This window comes from Buteo buteo, chromosome 2 (genome assembly GCF_964188355.1).
Source record: "Buteo buteo chromosome 2, bButBut1.hap1.1, whole genome shotgun sequence".
Lineage (NCBI taxonomy): Eukaryota > Metazoa > Chordata > Aves > Accipitriformes > Accipitridae > Buteo > Buteo buteo.
In genome coordinates, this window is record NC_134172.1 from 3818789 (window position 1) to 3844240 (window position 25452).

The 25452-nt window shown below is 49.2% G+C and overlaps 5 protein-coding genes across 21 annotated transcripts in view; 3 read left to right on the forward strand and 2 right to left on the reverse strand.

Moving 5' to 3' along the window:
- Positions 1–3174, forward strand: part of OBSCN (obscurin, cytoskeletal calmodulin and titin-interacting RhoGEF) — a 192026-nt gene extending 188852 nt beyond the window's left edge. For all 13 annotated transcript variants that reach the window (XM_075044005.1, XM_075044010.1, XM_075044031.1 and 10 more), the window contains one exon: positions 55–3174. In XM_075044005.1, coding sequence (XP_074900106.1) covers positions 55–232 — 178 coding nt within the window. In that variant the 3' untranslated portion in view covers positions 233–3174. The remainder of the gene's footprint in view (positions 1–54) is intronic.
- A 2086-nt stretch (positions 3175–5260) lies between these two features.
- CYP8B1 (cytochrome P450 family 8 subfamily B member 1) lies at positions 5261–8372 on the reverse strand. The gene has a single exon (XM_075022433.1). It carries the CDS (start codon positions 7423–7425, stop codon positions 5896–5898), a length of 1530 nt encoding a protein of 509 aa, XP_074878534.1. The 5' UTR covers positions 7426–8372; the 3' UTR covers positions 5261–5895.
- A 1572-nt stretch (positions 8373–9944) lies between these two features.
- Positions 9945–14824, reverse strand: ACKR2 (atypical chemokine receptor 2). Its single transcript, XM_075044128.1, has 3 exons — positions 14781–14824; positions 14103–14160; positions 9945–12139 (listed from the first exon to the last, which is right to left on the reverse strand). Exons 1-3 carry the CDS (start codon positions 14802–14804, stop codon positions 11025–11027), a joined length of 1197 nt encoding a protein of 398 aa, XP_074900229.1. The 5' UTR covers positions 14805–14824; the 3' UTR covers positions 9945–11024.
- Positions 14825–17549: 2725 nt separating this feature from the next.
- Positions 17550–22859, forward strand: HIGD1A (HIG1 hypoxia inducible domain family member 1A). Its single transcript, XM_075044140.1, has 4 exons — positions 17550–17630; positions 19164–19271; positions 20960–21094; positions 21889–22859. The coding sequence occupies exons 2-4, from the start codon at positions 19169–19171 to the stop codon at positions 21936–21938; spliced, it is 288 nt and encodes a 95-aa protein (XP_074900241.1). The 5' UTR covers positions 17550–17630; positions 19164–19168; the 3' UTR covers positions 21939–22859.
- Positions 22860–23551: 692 nt separating this feature from the next.
- The window catches only part of CCDC13 (coiled-coil domain containing 13), a 36484-nt gene continuing 34583 nt past the window's right edge, over positions 23552–25452 (forward strand). For all 5 annotated transcript variants that reach the window (XR_012652611.1, XM_075044155.1, XM_075044164.1 and 2 more), the window contains exons 1-2: positions 23552–23688; positions 24864–25087. Coding sequence is in view for 4 of the 5 variants with exons in the window: in XM_075044155.1 (XP_074900256.1) it covers positions 24870–25087 (218 nt within the window). In the remaining variant the exon portion in view is untranslated. The remainder of the gene's footprint in view (positions 23689–24863; positions 25088–25452) is intronic.

Genomic DNA, 25452 nt, shown 5'->3' on the forward strand with positions numbered 1-25452 from the left:
TCCTCCTCACCAGCACGGATCCCCGACTGATCTTCTCACCTTTGTCTGTTCTAGGGGAAGGCCGTCAGCCTCGGAGTGCCTTCAGAGCCCGTGGCTCCAGGAGACAGGTTTAGACAACAGGCAGCAAGCCCTGGTTACCTTCCCCACCACCAAACTGAGGAATTTCCTCACCGAACGGGAAAAGAAAAGGGGCCTGCTGTGCTCCAAGTACGGCCTCATGATTGCACAGTGACGTGGATGCAGCGACAGCCACGAATTGTCTCTCTCGCCCCGTCTGCACTGAGTGTTTGGTACCAAATAGTCCTGCCAAGTTGCTGTGCATCAGCTGAGCTGGGGTAACTGCTCTCCCTGAATGCAATTTAGCGTAACTGAGCAAATTAATCCATATTTTATGCATTGCCACAAGGTAAGAACAGAAATATAGACCTAACATGGCTCAGCTGACTAACGGTAACTTGACAGTACGTGTGTCACTTGGTTGCACCCTTCCTGGAAGAACCAGGAGAGATTTGCATAGCCATTTCTGAATGGGACTAGCTACCAGCCCCAAGCATTTTTGCAAATCCTTCCCTGAGGTCAGAAAGACTCCACGCATGCCAATGCCGGGCACTGTTTTCTGCCCCTGGCCCCAGGACGTGATAACCAGACACACTTCCAGATGTTACTGCACTGCTCATCCCACAGTGACCACCGCAGCAAGGTCTGAGTGACTGGTGGGTTTCTCACCTGCCTCCAGTCCAAAAGAATTCAATGACCAGTTATGAAGGGAAAATAGGGAAGTGTGAAGCACTTTTTGGGAGCTGATATTAGACAGCAATGTATCTCCAGGCTTTGGGTGTAGAGGTCCGACTAGACGAAGCCCTGAGCAACCTGGCCTGAGCCGACAGCTGACCTTGCTTTGAGCAGAAGGTTGGTTTGGAGACGTCCCGTGCTCCCTCCCAACCTGACTCGTCCTGTGATCCTATGTCTTTGCCAAGTGCCAGACACAAGGCTGGAGTGGTGGGACTCTGCTAGCATCCATTGGCAGCCAGGCTCAGCACGTCGCTTACCTGGCCAAGTTCTTGACCCAAGATTAAGCACGGGGATAGAGGAGGGTTAATTCTAGCTGTGGAGCAACAAGAGGCTGCAAAGGAAGGAGGTGTGTGTTACGTGTGTGACAGTGGTACCACAGAGGAGATTTTTAACCAGGGCTTTTCATACTCTGTGAGGAAGCTCCTTCCAGCCCAAGTCACAAGAAACAACGAGAGTCCCCGTGAAAGCAGCCTCGTAGCTCAACTCTGTAGCACAAGGTGTGTATGGGGAGAGTAACAGCAATGGGGTTTTCCAGTAACGGATAAATCACACATCCTATTCCTGCAAGAGGCCATAGCTTGCTTAGCTTTGAGAAGAGTTACTGTTCTCCCTGCAGCCCACGTTGACCCTGCGTATGCTGCTCCACTTGGGCAGCCCAGCTCCTGCTCTCTTAGAGCCCAGTCCGCCGCTCAGTGAGCTGGGTGGCTCCATGGAGGGTCACCAGCTCTCCATGGGCATCTGCGCTGCCACATCTGCAGAGCTGACCAAGCTCCTCAAAGGTTTCAAGGTTTGAAAACACTACAAAACTTGGTTTTTGGGGCATGTATCTGAAGTCTCCCATTAGACCTAGATGACAGTTACCCATCACATAGGATCTTACAGTTTACCCTCACCTGTCTGACTGTATCTGCATCAATTATCTTAAAAACGTGTTAAAGAACAAACATAACAAAACAACTCTTGAAAAAAACAAAGCTGTGACTTGCTGTATGGGCATCTCTAGGAAAGATGTTCCCTATGGCCAGGATGCTGGCACACGGAGCATTTGGTTGTATAGCTTGCCCCACAAGCGGGGCTAAAACAGGCTGGTGCAGAAAGCCTTTTCTGAGCACACTCAAGCCGAGAGGTGTGGTATGAGTGGTTCATCGCAGCCTTGCTTTGCTCCTCATCAAAAACCCTCCCCCGTTCTGCCTGGCTTCACCGCGTTTGTATCAGTGTGTGCTGCCTGGAACAGGGTATTTCTGCATCTTTTATGACTTGTGGGAATAACTTGGCCACCAGACAGTAAAGGCAGCAAATGCAATAGTGACCACAGCCTTGTTACATGCCGATGTTTTACCACTAAGAGACTTTGCCACTTTGAAGCCGGGCTGCTCTTCTCTGGGGAGCGCACAGGCACATCTACCAGGAGATGTGGCAGCAGCGTCAGCGGCAAAGGCTGTGTGTTTTCATTCTTAAAAAAACCCTGAACTTTCATGTTCCTCCTTCTCCTTCAGAATCTGCTTCCCTTTGCAATGGATGGTGTTAGCTGTGTCATTGCTTTGTACTTATAACCTCAGTGTTCCTTTGAGTTTCTCTGAAGTGTATGATGTATCTGTTGGTTCCGCTGAGTTTCTTCAGTTTTCCTTACAAGCAGCAGCAAACAGAGGCTTTCTCAGAGCTGTATCTGGCTTTGCTTAGAGGAACGAGAGCGGGAAAACAGTTCCTAATGCATTACAGCTTAATACTAGAAGTGACGCTGTTTAACCAGGGGTGGTCTTTTCCAACATGTTTAACCCATATTGTTCCAAACCTGAAGCGTGCAGTATCATGACTCCTTCCCTTGCACAGCATGCAGAGCGGGAATTGTAACGGAGAGCAGAGGGGCTTTCACTGTGCTGTGGAGAACAGACACTGACTCAATAGATTGTAAAGCTTTGGATGTCAAAGTAATATTTTCTTCACTATGCGCTAGAGAAGGGAAAACCAAGGTTTTAGGGCCAGACTCCATGCTCCATTCTCTTGGGGGATAGAGGAGTACACAAGAAAGACACTGCCATGAGGTCTGCCCCCCAGTAAACTTTTCAAGACTCTGGATTCCTTCCAATTTAACTTCTTTTACAAATCCAGTAAGGCTTCTGTTGGCACAGGCTAGTTCTTTACTCTTGCTGGTACATTTTAGGATGGAAAGCTCAGTGCCAGGGGACAACCCATCTAAGCATAAACTTAATTGCAGATTAAGTCATTTTGAGCCTTCACACTCTTCTGTATATGACTCAAATTCAGTGATTTTTTTTTTTTTTTTTGCTTCTCACAACTGCATGCATTTGAGCATGTCTGAAGTCTTTTATAGACTCAACACTGTTTGGTTAAATAAACCATTCTGACAAGGAAGTAAGGCCAGATTTTTCTGCTGAATCATTGTCATTGTCCTTATTTTTATATCCTTTTCCCGAGCCCAGTCCACGTTTGTGCCGCACCCGTCCCTCACCCCTCAACTCTGACCTGGGGTCCCTACAAGTGATAACCACAAACATACACAGTGCATCAACAGCGAACAACCTTTATGTGAAACATCCACAGAAAAAATCCTCTTGCTAGAGCCTTGGAGTGAGGACATCACTTGGCCAGCAAGTCACTACAGCTCTGACCTGGCTCAGTTATCCCGAGGCATTCCTGGGCATGGTTTGGAGCTTCCAAAGATCAAACCATTGGCTGGGATGTGGGAAGAGGTCCAGCTTAATTCTTGGTAGCAGAGCAAAGAAATGAACCCACGTGTGACAAAAAAGAGGTGAGAGAGCCATAGAGGGAACACAGAAGTCATGAAAAGGTGCGGGAATTGTTAATGGGAATATTAACTGCCAGAGTCAAGCCTTGTGCAGTTACAGGTAGTTTGGTTTTCCTTGGCTCTGCCACAGCTGCTTGACAGTTTCTGCCTGAACTTCCACCACCGCAAGGTCTGGGCTAATGCCCTGTCGGCAATACGGGACAGTTTGCCCTCAACATCCAGTTACAACATAACCCTGTCCTTTGCAGAACAAAGCAGAACCTGGCTTTGATGTTTGGACACACGTGAAAATGTTTGGGATTCATTCCTCGGTCATACATAATCTCCAAAGTCCAAGGTTAGCATCAGCGTTAAAATCGATTCACTGTCCTCTGCACAGGTAAGGCTGTGATTTAACTTCTGTAAAGACTGATTTTGTCAGAGCCCTGAATTATTGAAAGGGAAAAAAAAAAGCAAAGCAGAGCTTGTAGAGCAAAGTTTTATCCTGCATTGGATCCAGCAGATAAAACAGAGATGTTTGGGGGCTCATAAGGTTGCAGTGGCTGTAGCCCATAAGGGATTGAGGTTGTCTTCTCTAGCCCCTTCCCATCACCCCATCCCATTCCCTATAGCCTCCTTGCATCTTTTCAGAGGATGGGGAATACCATCGGCCCATGGGGCTTGAAGAGGAACGTCAAGATGCCAGGAGCTTACTCCCCCCCCCCCCGAGGGTCAAGCACTGCACCCCGGACAGCCGTCCCCTGCAGGAGGGGAGACCTGTTCCCAGCCAGCAGGCAGAGTCCAAAATTTCTGGGCTTACGCAATGATTTGGGTTAAAGCAGGGAGCTGGTTTGGTGTTGCAGGGGATCCTGGCTCAGCTGTATGTACCCATGCTCCAGCTGTGTTACAGTCGGTGGGTTGAATCCAGACACACACAGACAGCTTTTTTTAATCCCCAGAAACTGTACAGAAGACGCAGGGCTTGAACGCACAACCTCCTGCAGCCCCGGAAAGGCAGGTAACCACGTGCATGCCTAACTCGCATAGGTCTATACAAATGCTACTGTACGTTATTAGTGGTGTTTGCAACTCCCTTCTCCTCCCACTGACATGGTAAATGAGATTGGCAAGACCCGTTCTTTTCTTAAATGTGCAGTGGGAAGGAGCTGTTTCTGTCCTTGCTCAGTACATCCCACCTCTGCTCCCTTTGGGGATCTCATCAGATACAAGAAGGGGACTATAGACAAAACAATTTGAAAACACCGAGGAAATTCCTACATCTCTGGAGAGGACATTTGCTGTTCTCTGACCTTTCGGGTGTTTACTACAAGCTGATTCCATCCTGCTAATGCTACTCCATGCGGAAAATAAATGTGCGAGTGTGCTGGTTTTGGCTGGGATAGGGTTAAACCACGACAGCCGGTAAGGAGCTGATAACAAAATAATGCAGTCCCAACGCTGGCGTGCAGCCGGGCTCACCCCCAGGCTCCAAGGCCACCTCACTTATTTGCCAGCTCATCTGGCCTGATCTTTGCTTGCACACCCGCTTGCACACTGGTGCCAGCTGCCGGCACCACGGACACACGGTCTTGAATTCAAGGAAAGGAATTTAATAAGACAATAGGACAGACCGTGCTCATCAGGTGCGGGGTGTGACCAGACAAGTGTCTGGACCAGCTGCCTATTTACACCCCCCCAGCCCTTTTTATCCACTTACCCCTCTACTTTTCTCCCCAAATCACCTAAACCCCTCCTTTTTCCCACCTTTGGTTCCTCCCCTAACCATCCCACCATAAATCCTGTGCAATCCCAAAACACTCTTCCCCTGCAGGCCATAAGATGTCCCCCCTCCCTCGACAGCGATCCCCCTTAGCGCAGATGGTGATCCAGATTTCTGCTCCCAATGACACATCTCCATCGGTCTCACACCGGGACCGTCGGGCTGATGGTTCTGCTGGGACAGTCGTGGGAGGGACCTGGACAAAACGCTCGTTCCTTGGAAGTCCTTAATTTGGATTCCCACCTGCCAATACGCCCCTGTGCTCCTCTGGGCTTGTGCAGATGGGCTGATGGCCCCTGTGATGGGTCTGCAAGTATAGGCTGCCAGGGTACTATTTGTCTCTCTGTGCTCTTTTGTGGGTATGTAGGTGAGCTTTTATCAGATAACCCAACACCACAATAACCAGAGATCCAGAGCAGCGATACATGTGAAGGACATAAAAAGAAAAGCCATGATAATGGTTAAGCAAACAAGATCATATCAATGTTGGTGCCCGCACAGATCTGAGAACCATGAGATCACACAACTTATTTCAAAGATAACAGCAGAACAAGCGATGCAACAAGGACTTCCCAAATTAAAAGCGTAGCCGGTATCTGAACCGAACGTCGCAAACAGGGTGCATCGTCCCAAATCCCCAGCGGCTGACGTCTATCGCCGGGATCTCCTCTTCTCTGTTGACCAGTTCCAGGTCATAGTAACTCAGCATCAAGAACACAAACAGTTTCATTTCAGTGGTAGCGAAGAACCGCCCGGGACAGATGGATACTCCTGCCCCCCAAGGCATGTTGAAGTATTTCAGCCTCTTCCCATTTTTGTAGAAATCTTTCTTGGAGCCGTCTGGGTTTATGAAGCGGTCGTACTTAAATTCGTGAGGATCGGGGTGAATTTCTGGGTTCATCTGCACAGACACGTGCGGGAACAGAGCCACCCTGTCTCCTTTGCGGAGAGTGTACTCTGTCCCGCTGCTCATCTTCAGGCTGGTGTCCTGGAGGACAGCTCTGACCAGTATTGGGGCTGCAACCAGCCGCAGGGTCTCCTCCAGAGCACTGTCCAGAAGAGGAGTCTGGTTTAGCATGTCCCTGGTGATGTTAACTGGTGGGCTGCCTGGCTTCATTTCCTGGCCGTTCTCCCTTGAGACTTTATCTACCTCATCCTTCAGAGCCTTCATAGCTTCTGGATGTTTCATTAGATACAAAAGGAGCCAGAAGGCAGTTGGGCCCGTATTGCCTTGGGATGCCCAGAGGAGCACAAACATGAAACGATCCCGCATATACTCGGGGACACCGTTTTCTGCCAGAAGCTGCTCTTGATCCCTTATCCACCCACTGATATTGTCCTTCCGCCAGGTCTTCTTCACGGCCAGTGTGCTCCAGAAGAGCCTCTTCAGCCGTTCAGCTTCTCTTTTTTCCTTGGGAGGTAACACAGCACTGGCCAGGCGAGGGAACAGCCGGTCGTACTTCCGAAACTCGTAGAACAGCTGGTTGGAGTGGATGCGATCTTGCTCGATAGCTTTCTCCTTGTTATCTGCCCCTTGGTGGGGCTCGCTGCCATACAGAGCCAGGTACCCGGCTCTGAAGACGATGTTGTAGCAGTAGTGGAAGAGGCTGTCCTCTTGCCACACTCGCTTCTCCTCTCCCGAGCTCAGATTGAAAAACATCAGCTTCTGAAAGTTCTCCAGGGTGGCTTGTGTCATGACAGTGAGTCCGTCTCCCATCAGATGCTTCGTGCTCGACGCATGAATTATGCTATGGCTGGCTTCGATGGGTTTGTAGCCAAAAACTTGCTGGACCAGTTTAGATGCAAAAGTCCTGAAGTCTAGTTTAGATCGTGATTCCTTCGTGATGGCTCCGAAGCAGAAGGGGTCCATCACAAAGGTGAAGTAATAGCCTCCGATCAGCACCGTGAAAATATCCCCGTGTTTTCTCTGCATCCTTTTGAGAAACTCTGAACTGTCCTTTCTGAAATCCAGCACGTAACCCAGCCAGGGAATGGTACCTTTGTCCAGAGGCGGCTCATCGGGTCTCCGTCTCCGAAACGTGCCCAGGAGGTAGAGCCCACCAAGCAGCGATGCTATCACGGTACAGAGAACCACCCAGAGTGCCATGAGAGCTCTGCGCCCGTCCGGGAGCTCGGACTAGAGCTAGATTGGGGCAGGAATGTGCTTTTTATTCCCATCCAGCAACTGATACGCAGATGCACAGCTGTCAGTCTCTGTCCCCATTGGCAGCAAGTGTTTGCCTTTCCCCTGTGGAATGCTCCAGTGTGTACTTCTCCCTTGATGGACAGATTTTTAAGGTGGAAGGTACGCTGTAATCACGTTAGAGTTACCGGGCTGCTGTGTGCGGCAGATGGGTTTTGGAGTGTGCTCTGCAGCATCTTAAGCAAATTCCCTTTTCTAGGCTGCATGGAGCCCAGTTATTGAAAAAGAGGGTTCAGAGAATTTCGCTCAGTGATTTCTACCTTTAAGACCAGGCTATGGACATGCACTGCAGGCTGAAAAAATGAGAGGAAGAGTGGATGTTGGAAATGCTACTGGAAATGAGCTCAGGACAGAGTGAAGGGGTTTACAGCTGAGCTAATTTGGTCTCACAAGCCAAGAGAAGGAAAGGTCTCCAACATTTTGACATTCTCCAACTCACGGTGCCCCATAAGCGCTTTGCCAATGAGCAGAGCAACCAGTGCTAACCCACACGAGGGCAAAGCAAAGCAGGTCAGCTTCCCCCGCGAGTGACGAGGGTCTGAATCAGTTGCATTTGCTTTGCACCAGATGAATCCGGAGTCTGCAAATGGCCAAACCCACCTCCTGGCTGGAGAGCAGCGGCGCCCAGATGGACAACAGCACCTTCTTCGGTGCCGATGCCTGCACACCCGATGCTTGGCAGCGGCAATTCTGTCGTGTCCCCTCCAGCCAGCGGAGCAATCTCCAACCCTCTGCCCTCCTGCTCCCACCCCTGTACCCGGCAGTTTTACCCTTTTTTGCTTCTGCTTCTCAGTATCTCCTGCTCCCCACTCTCCAGATGGGGTTTGGGGACAATGCCAGGGACCCTGTGCCCCATCCTGCGCTATGACTCTATGATTAAAGAGACTTATGAAAAAAGTATTTAATAAGGCGATAGGACAGACTGCCACGAGCAGGCGCAGGGCACGCTGCTTACGCACAACCAGCCCCTTTTATACCCTCCCTTATTTCCCCCACCTTTGCCCTTCCCCTGAGCATCCCATTATAAGAAGTTTTGCACAGTCCCACGAGCCCTCCTGTGTACAGCATCACAGTCTTCATCTTAGTTTTTGCTTCCCAGCTGCTCTCCCCTTCCACATTCCCTCCCAGTGACCTGACCCGTGGAGTGAAGGCCAATATTTACTGGGGCTTTTTTTTTTTTAAGGAAAGCTCCCAGCCTTACCATTTTGGAAACATACTGTAGCAATGTTGGCAAGAAAAATAACAGCAGTGAAAACAAATCCACCCTTCTAGATCAGCTCAAAGCCCTTCTTGGTCCAGCAACCTTGTCTAGCAATAAAATTAAGGTGATGAATATTTTCTCTTCAATTATTAATTTTATTTGTACAATTCTAGGCAACTCCCATGCTCAATAGGTTTCCAGGCTGGAAAGGGCCTCTTTAAGGTTCAAGAGTATTTGGGGTGAATAGTACCTTTAAATAAAGGTCAGCAAACTCATAACTTTGAACTTTAAAGCTACACTGGGTAATAAGGATTGGCTAACAGCTAGCCATGCTCTTCTGTTCAAGGCCATGCTCTCACTCTGTGGTGTTGCAAAGCCAATAGTTATGTCAAAGACAGCATCGGCTGACCTTTTTTATCTTGTCAAAATGGTTCTTTGGGAGGGCAAATACCTCCATCACTTTTCTGCTGAGCCCATCGCTTTTTCTCTTTGTCACTGGTTGTTACTGGTTTGAACTTTGCTGCTGATAGACCTGATCTCTAACCAAGGATCCATCCCTCGGAAAGACACAGTTTCCAACTCAGCAGACCCGAGTGTGGAACAGCTTATCATAATGGAGAAACCCACCGTTGGCCAGACAACCCAGTTTAAAGGTGCCGAATTCCTCCCATTATCTCTCCTGGCAGACAAAGGGATGAACCCGGTTGAACGCATCTACCTGGCAGATGGCAAAAGCTGGGAGAAGCAAAGCCACCCCCAAGGCTGGTCATCCGTATCTGGCCTGATGGATAAGCGTGGAAAATCCATTCCCCAGCCAACACCACGAGGTGGAGGGGTAATGGGATCACTCTACTCCATCAGACCCTTTGGGATCTATGGGGCAGAAGCTCTGCACAAGTTTCAGTTTGCATTTTTAAGGGCATGACATCTAGATAAGCTGCTCCTTCATCCCCTAATGCCTCACATACTCCAGACAGGAGCTGGGCTTCTTCCACGAGCATAAATCCACTGGAATTTTATTATAATTCCAGTTACACCAGAAACAAATTGTCATGTCCCAATTTCTCAGGACGATGACTCAAGTTTGCCAATTCCCAGGTCAGGATTAAGGTGAAATGACACCAGGGATCCCTTAACTCACAAAACTCAACTTTTATTTGCTCACAACAAGAATTGGCATGAAACTACATCAGTAAACTGTGTAACGCTTGCTAATCATACGTCAGCAAACATTACAAGCCTGTTGTGGTTTAACCCCAGCCAGCAACTAAGCACCACGCAGCCGCTCACTCTCTCCCCCTGCCCCCCAGTGGGACGGGGGAGAAAATCGGGAAAAGAAGTAAAACTCATGGGTTGAGATAAGAACAGTTTAATAGAACAGAAAAGAAGAAACTAATAATGATAACGGTAACACTAGTAACATGACAGCAGTAATAGTAAAAGGATTGGAATATACAAATGATGCACAATGCGATTGCTCACCACCCGCCCATCGACACCCCATTAATCCCCGAGTGGTGATCCCCTGTCCCCACTCCCCCCAGTTTCTATACTGGGCATGACATCACACGGTATGGAATACACCTTTGGCCAGTTTGGGTCAGCTGTCCTGGCTGTGTCCTGTGCCAACTCCTTGTGCCCCTCCAGCCTTCTTGCTGGCTGGGCATGAGAAGCTGAAAAATCCTTGACTTTAGACTAAACATGACTTAGCAACAACTGAAAACATCAGTGTGTTATCAACATTCTTCTCATAGCAAACTCAAACCATAACATTGCACCAGCTACTAGGAAGACAATCAACTCTATCCCAGCCAAAACTGGGACAAAGCCTTACTTATTTGGGGATCAGTTCGGGGAAGAAAATAAGGAGAGCCCTCCTGCTGAGTCACGAGGTTCAGAGCAGACCCTCTTGCTTTCTGGACGCCTTCCTGAGAAGGATCCACGCCTAGTCCCAGACTTGGTCAACGGTTCACATCTAAAGGGATGAGGTGAGGGGATTACGGGGAAAAAAGAGAGAGAGAGAAAAGAGAAAGACTTCACCAGTCCTGGGTCCAGCAAGCCTAAGGGTCCTGTTCTGGTGGGCTTGCACACGTGGGGCTTCAGTTTGTGTCCCTTTATCATCCTTGCCCCTCCTTCGGGTGTTTCCAATCCCAACATGGAAAATCCTCATCTCGATGCTGACACTGGGATGAAATACCTGGTTACGCAGGGCTGTGGGCTCGCACCAATTCCATCGCATGGCCAGGACCAGTAAAATACAGCACAGAGGGCATACACGTAACATAAATAATGTAAATATTTATCATGCATTTGTGATACTCAACATTTCTATCTCAGCTGCGTATCTGCTGCAAGACTGGCTTGTCCCTGAGGGCTGGAAGTCAAAGAAAGCACTTCTCCTGAAAATGGCCTGAGGGATCTTCCATAAATATAACCTGAATCGTTTTTTCACAAAAGCATAGAGCAAGGGATTGAGACAGCAGTGGACAAAGGACAAACTCTCCGTGATCTGCATGGCATAGTCCAATTGCCTACTGCTTTCACAGCTCCTGATTACACCGACATCTTGCAGGGAGTGAAGGATGAGGACGATGTTGTAAGGGGACCACAGGACAAAGAAGACACCCACCAGAGTAAAGACTAAGCAGAGCGCTCGCCTTGAACCAGGCAACTGAGACACGGTGAGGACACACGCTATGCGGGAATAGCAAAACACCATGAAGAGGAAGGGAAAAAGGAAGCCCAGGATGTTTTGAATAACCCGAAAGACGACTTTCCAAAATAAGTGCTTCTGCCCATAATCATGGGCGCACACGATGGTTTTGTTGTGGATTTGCCTTGTGCTGGTGAAGAGGCCATCAGGAATGGAGAGGAGGATGGAAAAGACCCATACTACCAACAAGATGAGGATGGAATTCCTCCGTGTCATGGAGCCGTGAGGAGAGCAAGCGTGAACTATCTGCAGATACATGTCCAGACTCATGCAGCTCACAAAAAAAATTCCACTGTAGAAATTCAGAGTGTACATGGCATTTAAGACCGGGCAAAATATGTCCCAGGTCACCCACTGAGAAATGTATAGAGCCCAAAAAGGAAGGGTTAGTAGGAAGAAGAGGTCTGAAACCACCAGGTTCAGCAGATACAACTCGGTCATCTTCTTTTTCTTCCTGATGTACATAATGAGGACAATAAACAGGAGGACATTCCCGACCAACCCAACCAGAAAGACCACGGTGTAAAAAGATGGCAAGAATACTCTGCTAAAGGAGAGCAGCTCTTCTTTTGTGCAGAGGCCATACTGCATGTAATCCTCCTCATCCAAGTACTCGTACGGGTAGTCACTTGAATTGGCAGCATCCAGCAGGGTGGCAGCGGCTGTTGTTGCCACCTTTGAAGTTGCGTTTGACACGTGGCTGCCTAGGAGCAAAAGACAAGTGAAGGGGATCAAAATGTTGTTACAATCCACACGGGAAAGGCAAACATCACATCACAGAGGGTTTTCCTTTAGTTCATAAGTTCAAATTTCTGCCACCTTCTGATAAGTATTTTGTGTCCTGCGCTACTTGGCCTTTGCCTACGGCATGGGCACAGCTGTCTACACATACATATATATATATATATATATATAAAAAAATCTGGTTTTCTTACTCCAACACATTAAATCTTGAAAGTAAATGAGCACGGTCTCCTCTGACATAACTCACCACTTCCTCCTGACACCACTGCAAGCTTTTGAGGAAGTTTCTGCTCTAAATTATGGCAAATCCACCACTACACTTCTCTGTGAGCTGCTTGAGATTCACCCACGTCACTACTGGGAAAGCTCCATCTCAATTTTCCGTGAAGCAGAAGCTGCTACCAGCACCTTTATGTTGGTGGGGCTGCTCCCAGAGGTGAAATGCTGAACATGTCACTGCTCCCAGTAGGACACATCTCACTGCTCCCATGCCAACTGTAGGTCACCAAGCCATGGATTCTTGTAAAAGACATTAGTAAGTGGAAAACATAGAATCATAGAATGGTTTGGGTTGGAAGGGACCTTAAAGATCATCTAGTTCCAACCCTCCTCCCATGGCCAGGGATACCTTCCACTAGACCAGGTTGCTCAAAGCCCCATCCAACATAAGGACTTGTAGGCACCAGAATCAACTCCTGAATCAAGGTTAGAGGTAGAGATTTAGCTGGATTGATGTTGCTGGAATCTATTGTGCATGAGATGAGGCGTGGGCTGAAACCCTCCTGACTGAGGAGGGCAAGGGCCATGCAGCCGGCCGCTCCCCAGGACTGCAGGCTGGCTTCAGTGTTTAGACAGCTGCAGCCCAGATTTCAGGAAACGGTGACTAATCTCCAGGCTCTCACAGCAACCCAGGGCTGTCACAGAGAACAAATAGTGCAGATACCCCTCCATCCCTAAAACACGCCACTTTTCGGCCATGGCCAAAGCTGCCCACCTTTCCGCTGGAGCTCATTTTTCCAGCAATCCCAAAACAAGCATGCCTGTGTAGTTCCCTGTCTGCAGTTAGTCCTGCCTTGCTCTCCTTGAGGACCTGTTTCTCCCATTGCCTAAGAGACCTGCAGCCACCGAGTAATGAGAAAATGAAGGTGTTGGTCCCCGGTTGTGCTATGCTTCCCAAGGAGGACGGACCCCACAGTGGCTCTGCAGTTCCTAGGGACGGCTCCCTCCCCATGAACACCCCAGGTGCCGTGGTTTAACCCCAGCCAGTAACTAAGCACCACGCAGCCACCCACTAACTTCCCCCCACCCAGTGGGATGGGGGAGGGAATCGGAAAAAAAAAGTAAAACTCATGGGTTGAGATAAGAACAGTTTAATAGCAGAGAAGAGAAGAAACTAATAATGATAATGGTAACACTAATAAAATGACAATAGTCGTAGTAAAAGGATTGGAATATGCAAGTGGTGCACAATGCAATTGCTGACCACCTGCCCACCCACACCCAGTTAGTCCCCGAGCGGCGATCCCCCTGCCCCCACTCCCCCCAGTTTCTATACTGGCCATGACGTCCCATGGTCTGGAATACCCCTTTGGCCAGTTTGGGTCAGCTGCCCTGGCTGTGTCCCCTCCCAACTCCTTGTGCCCCTCCAGCTTTCTTGCTGGATGAGCGTGAGAAGCTAAAAAATCCTTGACTTTAGACTAAACACTACTTAGCAACAACTGAAAACATCAGTGTGTTATCAACATTCTTCTCATAATAAACTCAAAACCATAGCACTGTACCAGCTACTAGGAAGACAATTAACTCCATCCCAGCTGAAATCAAGACACCAGGAAAGGGGAGCCCCTCCACCCCAAGTGGATTAAGCAAAGCACCCAAGGCTTTAGGTGTGCGGCCGTAAAGGGTGAAGCTGTAGCTACATACCTGTAGTGGTCCCATGCCTAAAATTGCTTAAATACTCATTCCAGGCAGTTCCAGGCGGCTGAAAAGAAAAGAAAATTTGGGTTGGGCTGGATTGAAATGTTTTCTTGCTGTCTCACAGTTCTTTGGAGCATGCCGCAGGGGACTTCAGACAGAGCAGCCTTGGAGAGGAGATCTGCCATGGAAGATTGCTAGAAAAAGACTTTTCTGGGAATAAGCTTTTTTTTTTTCTGTTTTATATTTTGGAGGAAATTCATCCTTAGCCATCTACAGTTCTGACCGTATGCTTTCAAGAGGAAACCAAAGCTGCCCACCCTTCTGATTGCAGCAACACCCAGCAAGACTCCTAAACACCTTTCCCCCCCCAGCCCCGCACCTACATCAGGACAAACCATCCCGAAAATTTCCATTTCTGGGTCTCTTCCAGCCCACCAAGATGTGTCTTCTCTCTCTGCCACGTCTTCCCCGCTCTGTATCACGCTGGCACTGATATTCACATCCCCATCTTGTAGCTCACAGTGGAGAACTGATGCATGCAACGTGGGCTGAGCTCAGAAATTAATCCCAAGCCCGCTGGAGCACCGGCACTCATGAGCTGGCTAACTTTCAAGAAGAAAAGAAAACCTCTCTAGGTTTCTCATGCAGCTTTGTTTGCAAGCAAGAAGCAGAAAATGCACTTACAGGAGCTTCTTCTCCTGTTTCCATCCTGCTGGAGGCTTGAATCAGGCTTTTAGGAACTTCTTTGACTTGTGTAAGAGCATGGGCAGGAAATGTGAGCTCAGTGTGACCTCCCTGGTTTTGTTTCGCCTTTCCTGATGGTCATCACTGGGTCAGAGCACTGTAGCAATCATCTCTGCGCCACAGGGACCCAGCACCCCTCCTTCAGAAATACAACCTGCTCTTGTGTAGCTCAAGTCGGGCACCACGCTAGGGACAGCCAGAGCTGCTGGGACCAAGGACCCGCATCAGCACAACGTGAAGATTGCTGGTGGATGCCATGCACCGGCTGGGTGGCGAGTCCACTCACAAAACAGTCGGAAGGAGGCTTTTCTGGGATGTGCCAGACCAGGGTCACGCAGACAAGCACACAGACCAGCCGCTTGCTTAAAGATAACCAGTTCCTTTTGCCTTTCTTCTCTCCATTTCTCCCTGCAAGCTTTTCCCCCGTCCACCTTGATCCTTCCCTTTTCTCCACCCCATCTCCTCCGAAACAAGCAATCTGTCCCTAATTTCTTTTTCCCTGTTGATTCTGGGTTTGCTGCACCCCAACCCCAGATGTGGCAACAAGCTCCCTCTTATTATTTTGTTTTTAAAAAGCTTTAATTAGTGGAAACATCTGCCATTGCCTGACAGATGGATATTAAGATGACGTCCACGCTGCCCACCTCCCAGCTCCCCCAGGCAGGATTGGACCTTCTTCGTCTCTGCACTGAGAGGCTCCCGGGGCTAAGACCCCGGTGTTGAAATCTGCATTTTTTTCCACGAAATCTGAATAAGCCATGCGCTACTTGGATGCTGCAGGGTCCTCATCCCCTGCAAGAGCAGAAATGGCCACCAGCGGGGACATGGCCAGGGCCAGGGGGCACTGGCAGCTCCGTGGGGACAAGCACGTGTCTTCGCAGGCAGCGGCAAAGCCTTGCAAGTAGTACTGGAATAAAGAGCTTATTGGCGTGGTTGAACGTGCAAAAAGAAATCGCCCACAGCAGAGATGTGCCAGACTCCTGATGATGCCACAGGGATGTTTTGGGGACAGCTTCACAGCACAACCCTTTGCTTGCCTGTCAAAGGTGTCTCTGATAAAATGGTTTATTGAAGAGGTTCTAGAGCGTCACTGTTGGTGAGTGGTCACCCTCCGGCTCATTTCCCTCATCTCACCAAAAAACAAGGCCATGGGGAATACCCTGACGGTGCCAAGGCCATCCCCCGTACCAACCCTGGTGCGCTTTATAAACCCCAAACCGCCCTGGTAAAAACAGGAGAACAGAGCAGCAGCAACGGCCACAGCCCAGCATCCAACCTGCCCCGTGGTAGGTGGATTCGCAGAGAGAAATATGTTATTTTTACCCATTTCCATGTTTGCAACCACCAGCTGGCGTACATGTGTGCCTGCATTTAAAAGATATCCTATAATAAATATATATGGGCAACATACACATCCGCAGAGAGCAAGAAGCTGCTCACAAAGCCGAGGCGCCAGACACACTCACACAGGGACGCTACAGGTGACAGCAGTTTCATTAGCCCAGCAATTAAAATGAAATGCAGGGTTTTTTTAATTGAGTTTCTCCCCTGAAGCACATATCACACAGAGCTGCAGGGAATTAAATATGCCTCTGAGAGTCACTGGAGAAAGTAGCCTTCACTGTAATTTGTTACAAGATTTTAACTCAATTTGGGAGCTGGTAATTGCATAATTTTTTTTTTTCCTTTCAGACTCTGCAGAGCCCTAATGACTTTGGCAAGCAAAATAACCAGATTACCAGTAATGGGAAGCACGTTAAGAGAGATACAGCTGTACTAACAAGAGGTTATCTGAGCCACTTTCATTTATGCCATTGAAAATGCTGCGTGTCAGCGGTGGAGTAGCCCCGCAGGAGCAGAAGCTCTGCTTCCCCCCGAGCTCGGAGATGAGGAGTCACAAACACCACAAAACCGGGCAGGGTTTGTGGAGAAAAGGACTTTTCTTTGCTGCTTTGCTCTGATGAGCTGCCCCCAGGTTTAGGGGAGGGTTTTAGGCATCTTCAGGATCCCGGGGGATTTTTTTCCCTCCTGCTCCAGCGTCCAGTTCGCTTTAAGTCAGGAGCAATGTCTAGGTGGTCTTTGGGCTTCAAAATCCGCTGCCTGGCATACAGCGGGGGCAAAGCGCGCTCTGCTCGAAAGCTGAAATTCGGGGAAAAACAGTGAATGAGACAATTCACTGTCAGGAAAAAGAAAACCAGACCAAGGGGAAGCCGGCCTCTGAGTTTGCCTTTTGCTAAAGAGCTTCCACCTGATGTGGACGCGCGGGTTTACACGGACGTTGAGAAGTTTTTGAAGCGAAAATCCGCCAAATTGCAGTAAAAAAAAAATAAAACCAAACCGCTGGGGGCTGCTTTTCCATCCTGCAACCCCCCCTGCTTTTTGGGGGTGGAACAAACCGCCGGGTTCCCCCCCACACCTCCCCCGTTTCCCAAACTCGAGCTGGCCCTCGGGAGAGGCGGAAGTCCCGCACTTCCGGGTAAGGCCTGGCCGAGCTGCCCCTTCCCCGCCCTCAGACGCCACGTCACGTCACTCCGCCGCAACGTCCAACCCTTCGGCGCGACGTCACGGCCTGCCCCTCCTCCCCGTTCCGGATTGGCTGGCGGCGGGGAGGGAGGAGCCGCCGCGCTGTCCGCTGGGAGTTGTGGTCCTCGGTCGAGGAGGCGGGGGGGAAGCGGGTGGAGGGGGAGGCGGGGCGAAGCCGGCCAATAAGAAGCGAGGGGGCGGGGCCAGGGCTGGCAGAAGCCGGCCGGTATCGGATTAGCGAGGGGCAGCGGCGGCCGCGGCGGAGGGGTGAGGGCCGGGGCCTCCGGGGGGGACACCCCGGGGCAGGAGGGGGAAGCACTTGGGCAGATTTAGGGGCAGAGACCCCCGTCTGTGTGTGCGTGTGGGGCACCCGGGCCTGGAGTAGGGCAGAAGGCCGGTGTGGGGAGCGGGGACCTGGGTCTGGAGCGGGCCAGGGGCCACGCGTGGGTCTGTTGGGAGCTGTGGCTTTGCCAGCCGTCTGCCTCCACCCGTGTCAGAGCTGTTTCTTCCCCCCCGCACACCCCGCAAAGGTGTCCCGCGTCTCCTTGCTGCGGGTGGCGGCGAGGTCGTGGCGGCCGGGTGGGGGGGTTTGCTCGGGTGTTTCCTTCTCCGAGTGAGTCAGGCGAAGACAAAACTGAGATTTAGCCAACGAGGGTAGTTGTAGCAGGTGCAGAGGGACCAAACCCTGCGGCCTGCAGAGGAAACGGTTTGCAGGTTTAGTTCAAAAAGCAATCAGGCTGCCGCGCAAAACGCTGCGTAACCGGGGAGCACGGCCACGTTCGAAATGTATCTTTTGCATGTGTTTACTAGCCCCCGCTTAAATTAAGTTCCTGTTGGCTTATTGCAAGAGCTTGGAGTACTTCCATGCGAGGCCGAGCTGTATGTTGCTGCTGAGCGTGTTGATGGCAAAACTGGAACAAAACCGGTAGAGATTTTTCTAGCGGAGACCTTTGTGATGTTGCTGAGCTCATTGTGGTAGCAGAAATAGGCACTAACTGAAGAATGATGCTCGTGCCAGGCACCAAAGGAACAGGCCTTGGTGTAATCCGTGATGGGGACAGCACGGCAAGCTGGCAAGTTTTGGAGGATGGTCTCACAGGTTTGGTGATGATGGCTCAGTGAGTAGAGCCCTTCTCGTGGCTGTTAGGCATCCCCACACGAGCCTGTGCCTATCGAGGGCTTGAAGACTCATTCCCACTCCTCAGCAGCTGCCATTTTACATTCTTGTGTTCTCCGGCAGGAGTTAGACGCTCTGTTGAAGTAGCGAACGAGGTGGGATAGGCTGTAGTAGTGACTGACGAGCTGCCAGGTAGGGCTGACCTTCCGCAGCGGCTCACGGTTTCCACCCCGAGCGCTTCCGTCGCTGTTCTTGGCAGGGAGCGAAAGAGGAGGAATGAACTTTTCTGAGGTCAGAGCTGCTATTAAGGAATAGCCTGTGAAAGCAAAGCAGTGCGATGGAGGATGGAAGTCCTAAAAGGAAACACAAGCAGTGACCAAAGCTTTCAGCAGCTTCTTGCCACCTGTGAGTGCGCGGGGAGCCGCTGGGATCTGTAATGATGTGAAAACGGATGGCAGAAATTTGTTGCTTCGCTACTTCTTTTTTTTTCTCCTGTCCTTACCTGTTCTAGTATGCAATGACCTTGCTTCAGTGCAGCTCATCAGCTTAAGTCTAGCTCTTGTGCTCATACCTCACTACGTGGACATTTGTGCCTGGTGGAATATGCAAGGGATTTTCTTTTTCTAAAAGTTCTCTTAGCTTGGTGTTTCTGAAAGCTGAAGAGAGGCTCTTTGTCTTCACAGCCACCATGTCGTCCGGTCAGGAATCCATTTTCTCCGAATACGAGTCTGACACCAGCCAGACATCGAAGCTGTTAAGAAAATTTAAAGAGACACCATTTGTACCCCTCGGTAAGTTTAAAGATGAAGAATGTGGTTACCTAGATCTTCCTCTTCACAGGCAATCATTACGGTAAATACTGTCACTTTTTCCTGTGAACAGGAAATTACTCTGAAGTTACTTCCTCGTGTAGGCTTTCTGCGTGGTGACAGCAGTAATCCTCCTGCCCGGAATGGTATTTGTTCTGCAAGAAACAGGCAAATCAGTGAGGCCTGTTATCTAAAATAGAAAACTCAGAACCTGCAATTACCAAAAAAATACCACACCAGCAAACCCTGAAAGGCTGTTTAGGTGAGCTTAAAAAACATGTTCGGGTGGTCCTGTTGGGTGGTAAGGAGTGTGTTTTGCAGCCGTTCTGGAGTACAGTTACCAGGAACTATGTGATCACTGCAAAGTGACTTTGAAGCTAAGAAAATACAAAACAGAAGTATCTAAAATACAGCCCGCCTGCTAAACTTTTCACCCTTCTCTGCTGCCATCCCTTAGTTTAAAATGCATTTTCTTAGTAGGTTTTATGGTACTCCAGCTTGAGGAGGTCATTAAAGTTCTCAGCCTCTCTGCTGAGACCTCAAAAAAGCCTCTGAGGGGAGGATCAGTCACGTTCATCCTGAGAACTTTCCTCTGATCAGGAACTGCTGCTGACATGAGACACATTTTGATTTCCAGCCACCTTAAGTGGAGAGCAGTTGGGTCACTTGGGGTGAACTGTTCCGAGCGTTTGCTAACAGATGTCCGTCACTGGTTTCTGTGGTCACAGGACTTTACTCTCCAGCTTGCTAGAGCATACTACGAACACTGCGAGCTCAGGTTCTCCCAAGCAGATTGGCAGAACTTACCTTCAACCTGTGTCGGAGCTAGCTTGAAGGCCCTAAAACTCTTAATTGGCATTTAATGAAGCTGCCACGTGGATCATGCACCAGTGAAGTAAGGGTTTACAGCTTCACAAGTGGAACTGGTAATACTCCTATTCAGGGAGACAAGCTGCCTGGGCTCTTGTCGGTAAAATATACACAACACTTAAAACTTGGCAGCCTCCTTTGAACTATGTAAATAATCATCCTAAATGTGCAATAAAGTGGATGGAATCGGGCATTTTTGTGCATTGTTGCTCTGTATTCTGTGAGAGCATCAGTGTACGCAGGTTGGAGGTGGCACAGCCAGGGCTGCGTTTGGTATTTTGAAGGACTAAAAGTGAACTCTATCCCTGTGAAAGAGACCTTGCTGAACCTCTCTCCCCACAGCACGGGACAAGTAACATACGCCTTGTCCTGTCCCGCTGAAAGCCGGCCAAACGTGACAACAGCCAAAACAGCAACCTCAGCAGGCCGGTGGGTACGTCAGGGTGCGTCCACATGCTGAGGAGCCAAGCGGTGTTCTTGGGTGCGAGCTTCCATCCAGGAAAGAGGGTGCAAGCAGCACTTGTCCTTTCTGAAAAATATGCAGGAAACTCTGAAACCTTGAGCTACTGCTGTGGTGTTTTAACACTAGTGGAAGTCTCTCTCCTCTGCACTGACTTGGGCATTGAATGAGATGGCACTCAAGTGAAAACAGTAAGCAGGCCAGGACTTGCCATCTATACAAAACCAGCGTGATTGGATCAAAACGTGATTATTCCCAGGATATCTTGTTTAGGTGGGTCACTCCACACGTCTCGATGAGTTGGATCTCGACTCAGGAGGATGCTCTCCTTGCCTTGTAGGGATGGCTGGCTTCGCCACGGTGGTCGGCTACGGGCTGTACAGACTGAAGCACAGAGGCGACATGAAAATGTCTCTTCACCTGATTCACATGCGCGTGGCAGCCCAGGGCTTCGTCGTGGGAGCGATAACGTGTGGTACGTACCGAACGGGAGGCTGTCCTCGGCAGTGGCAAGCTGGACCACGGAAAACCTCCCGCATCTCTTCTCCTAGTGGATAATACAGTGTGCGTGAAATATCCTCGGGGTGGAAGTCTCCAGGCTATTATATTTCAGGATGTTTATGGTCGTTACTGGTGTTCACTCAGCCTTTCTAGAATAACGTGATGTTTAAATACACATATTCAATATTAAACTGTGCTACCTTTGAGGGTAGAAGTTTTGACTAGTTTTAGATGTGGGAAGTATGTGAGGTTCTGCGGGTGTTGAAATTGGAGGCAAAGAAAAAAAAAAGACTATCTGATGTTAATATTTTTCCTTGTAAATGTGTTGCTGTTTCTGAATTTAACGCATTGGAAAATCAGCTTGCATAGCCTACAGTATTATTTTCGGGACTGGAATTGTGTCCCTGAATGTACCGATCTGTACATCCCAGGTCTCATCCAAGTATTGCAGCTGTGTATGTGTGTAAATGTACATCCCATAAAACACCGTTTGTCTACACCGACAAAAAAGCACTTGACTTTGGCTGCAAAGCAAACTAGAATTGGCTGGGGATCTGCGTTTTCATATACAGTATATTTTCATATCCAGTTTCTCTGTATATGAAGAATTTTGTAGTGTTCATCACTGCTATTAAAAAAAAATACAGCAGAAGAGGAAGGGAAACATTATTTCCATTGCTGAGAATATCTCTTACTGTTCAGATTTTGAAACCCATTATTGCCTCTTTAACCCAGCTTTCTAACTGTGCTTGTATTTCTGTCTTGTAGGTGTGCTGTATTCAATGTTTCAGGAGTACATGGTGAAGCCCAAGGAGTAATGGAAAGATGACTGAAATCTCTGTCCTGGTGGTGGCCTGTGTACTGCAGCTACAAACCTCCTATCAAGGGGTTCTTGAGGAAAAAAATAATACATGGTATCAGAGAATTGCCCTATATGTATTTTGTGTATGGTACACTGTCTTGAAGCTGGCAGCCTAAATGATTGCGCCCTGGGGGAGCGGGTATCGGGGTCTGGCTCTTTCTGATTGACGCTACCATATCCCAGTTTTTAGGGGATATAGTAGAGTACAATCTCTTTATCTTCTCCTCGACTGTCGACTCGGTCCTAAAATTGGTGACTTCTTTTGCTGCCATTGCCTAAAACCACAAAGTATGAACTAGCTTCCGTTAGGCCTCAGGCAGAGTGTGGAGGACACATCTGTAAGATAGTGTTGTGAATGCTTTGCTGTCATTTTCTATCCTGTATATTTGTCAGCCTCCAACTTTGTAATTTAGAAGCTTCCAGTAGCACTAAATGACATCTAAAATAGAGAGATGTAAACGTCTATATTTTTTTTATTTAAGTCATGAGATAAATATTTGGTGTGTTGCAGCTATTTAAATGTTATATTTATTCATTGTTAATGAAGACACAGGCTCCCTATTTTTGCTATAGATTTTCAGACTTCTGGATTACTGTTTTGTAACTTTATTTGCAGTGTTCTTCTGAGTAACATTTAAATGTAACATTTAAAATACATATTGTGAAAACTAAACCTTGGTGTTCTAATGCTTTTAGTTACTAGCTCCGATTTCTGCAATGTCATTCCCCGCTGAAATTTTAAAACATTTAAATCTGAGAAGCCCCCATGATCTTCGATGTGTTAAAACCCTTCTCTGCAAATTGCCACTGTTATTTTACTCTCGAACCCCTTGTATCTCCAATGGCAGTCACGAAAATAAACGCAATTTGTAAAAACCTCCTTTTCTCCTATTAGCTTACATTCCGTGGTGACAGTATGGTGTCTCTTTGTAACAAATACCGCAAGGTACGTACTGCACCTCTGTGTGTGACCTCTTGTACAGAGCAGCGGGAGATGAAATACGAATAAATGCGCGAGCACTGGAGATGAAATATGAATAAATGTGCGAGCGCTGGAGATAACAAGCGTTTGGCTATGGATTTTTTAATTTTTTTTTTGGGGGGGGGGGGGGAGCGTGCACTCAGCCTCCTGCGGCGGGATTGGGGTGAGCTTACATACGTGAATAAAAATCACCTGAGAGGGTGCAGTGCTACTGGAAAAGGGCATTCCCAGCCGCTACAACGCCGCCGTCCTTGACTGCTTCCTCACGCCGGCTCCCCCTCACCGAGGTGGAGCTGGGGAGCGGCGTGAGGAGGCCTTTACCTGTACCTGCCCTCCTCCTCCTCCTCCTCCTCCTCCTCCTCCTCCTCCACCCCAGCCCGGGGCGGGATAAAGAAGCAGCCCCCTTTCCCGTCACCGCCATAACCCCGAGGGGCCGGGGCTTTCCGCGGCCAGGCGCTCTCCGCTGAGGAGAGCTGTCATGGCGGCCGGGCTGAGGAGAAGGGCGCCAGCCCCGCCCCTCCGGCGGCGCCGCTCGGCGCATGCGCGGCCCTGCCCTTCCCCTGCCCTTGCCCCGTTGCTATGGGAACCGCGTGGGGCTGCGGCCGGGCCCGCCGCCGGAGCCGGAGCGGCCGGGCCCGGCTGAGCCGAGGCTGGGCGGCCGGTGGGAGAGGGCGGCCGGGGTGGACTCTCCCGCAGCTCCCGGGGGCCGGGGGAGGCGGTTTCGGTAGGCTGGGGCGGGGGGGGAGGGAGTGGGGCTGTGTGAGGCCCTGTCGGGCCGCAGGACAAGGCGGGAGTCGGGCGGGGAAGAGAGGGAAGCCCGTCTCCTCACACAGCAGCTGTGGGGCGGATCCCTCCGTGACAGGTTTGGAGGCGGTAGCCAGGTAGGTTGGAAGGCTAAAGGTTGCCCCCAGGCCGTCGCTCATACCCACGAGGCCTGTGGGCTGGGCAGAGGCAGCTGACTTCGGCTCTTTGCGCTTGTTCAGTCCTTAACGCACCTTGCCCACACCCCACGGTGTCGTGGAGGTAAAGCTGCTTGCAGTGCGTCTCTGCCCACACGGTACATACAGGCACAAAGGGACGCAGCGTGCCTTTTGGCAGTTTATCAGGATGATTGCTGCCTTAGTGTGAGAAAGGGCCTGCATTAATTACTCAGTGGAGGGTGTGCCTTCGAAAGATTTTACTGATCTGTTTTTCCTAGGCCAAAGGTGCACTAGATTTTTGCTGACAGTAAATGTCAAACAGAAGGAGAGGGGGCTGGAATACATCAGCAAACATTGTCTTTAGTCATACTAAGTAAAGCTCTAGACACTTAAATGGGTAGCAATATTATTGCTTTAATGTTATCACTTAATGCTTAGAAACTCAGGGGGAAGATTAAGCCACACTCTTGGTGTCTAGCGCCCAAAGGGAGCATTAGGATAAACAGAGATCTTTCTTCCTCTGTCAGTCCCCTGTTAACCCAAAAATGGGGCGATCTGCACCTTTCTTTGAAACGTGGCAAGGAAGGCTGGATGGTTGCAAACAGTCTGTGCTCCCTTTAGTCAGTGTAACATGCTTGCCACATTCACTTGGGTTTGACCCCAACTTGCTCTTCTGTAAAAATGTTTATTTAAACAGATTTGTTTAAAAACATTTTAAGACATTGCTTTTTGAATGCTAGAGTGAAAAAGACCCCAAAACTTTTTTTGAAGACTGTTTGAAAGCCATTTATGGAAAAAGGCATTTGAAGAAAGGCAGTGAGGCTGAAGAGTACAGTGGCTGAGAGGGGGAGGTGGCAGGGAGATTGTGCAGAGGTCAGTGAGGAAAAACTGCAAAGCAGCTGCTAGAAGAGGATGTTTTTCAAAGCGATGTTGATTCTGCTCTCTGTCACTTTTTATTTTCTTCTCGTTATGCTTTTAGTAAACAATGGAGTCAGACATAAAAGTGAATGAGCATTTTAAAAGTCAGTTTAAGGCTTATCAAGAACAACAGCAAAGGCGGCTGCAAAATCTAATGGAGAGGAAGAAGGAAAAACAGAACAGTCAGAAGGGTGATAATGGCAATGCACAGGAAACTTTCAGAGTCCCACATGATCTAAACCTGTTTGAAATAGGACAACCTGTAAATGAAGATGACAGCAAAAGGTAAAGGTATAGCAGCACTGTTCCTTCAGGAAGTTAAAGAAGTATATTTTGCATATGATCTTATGAAACTCATATTAAGTTGACAGAGCACTTTCTGTCTTCACGCACTGGGCTTTCATTATCCTGAGAAGACTCTCACTGCCCCTAACGTGTTTATCCTCAGACCGTTATGATGTGCTCTTTTATTATTGTTGGGAAGGAGGGTTGATCTGCTGGAGGGTAGGAAGGCTCCACAGAGGGATCTGGACAAGCTGGATCAATGGGCTGAGGCCAATCGTATGAGGTTCAACGAGGCCAATCATATGAGGTTCAACAAGGCCAAGTGCCGGGTCCTGCACTTGGGTCACAACAACCCGATGCAGCGC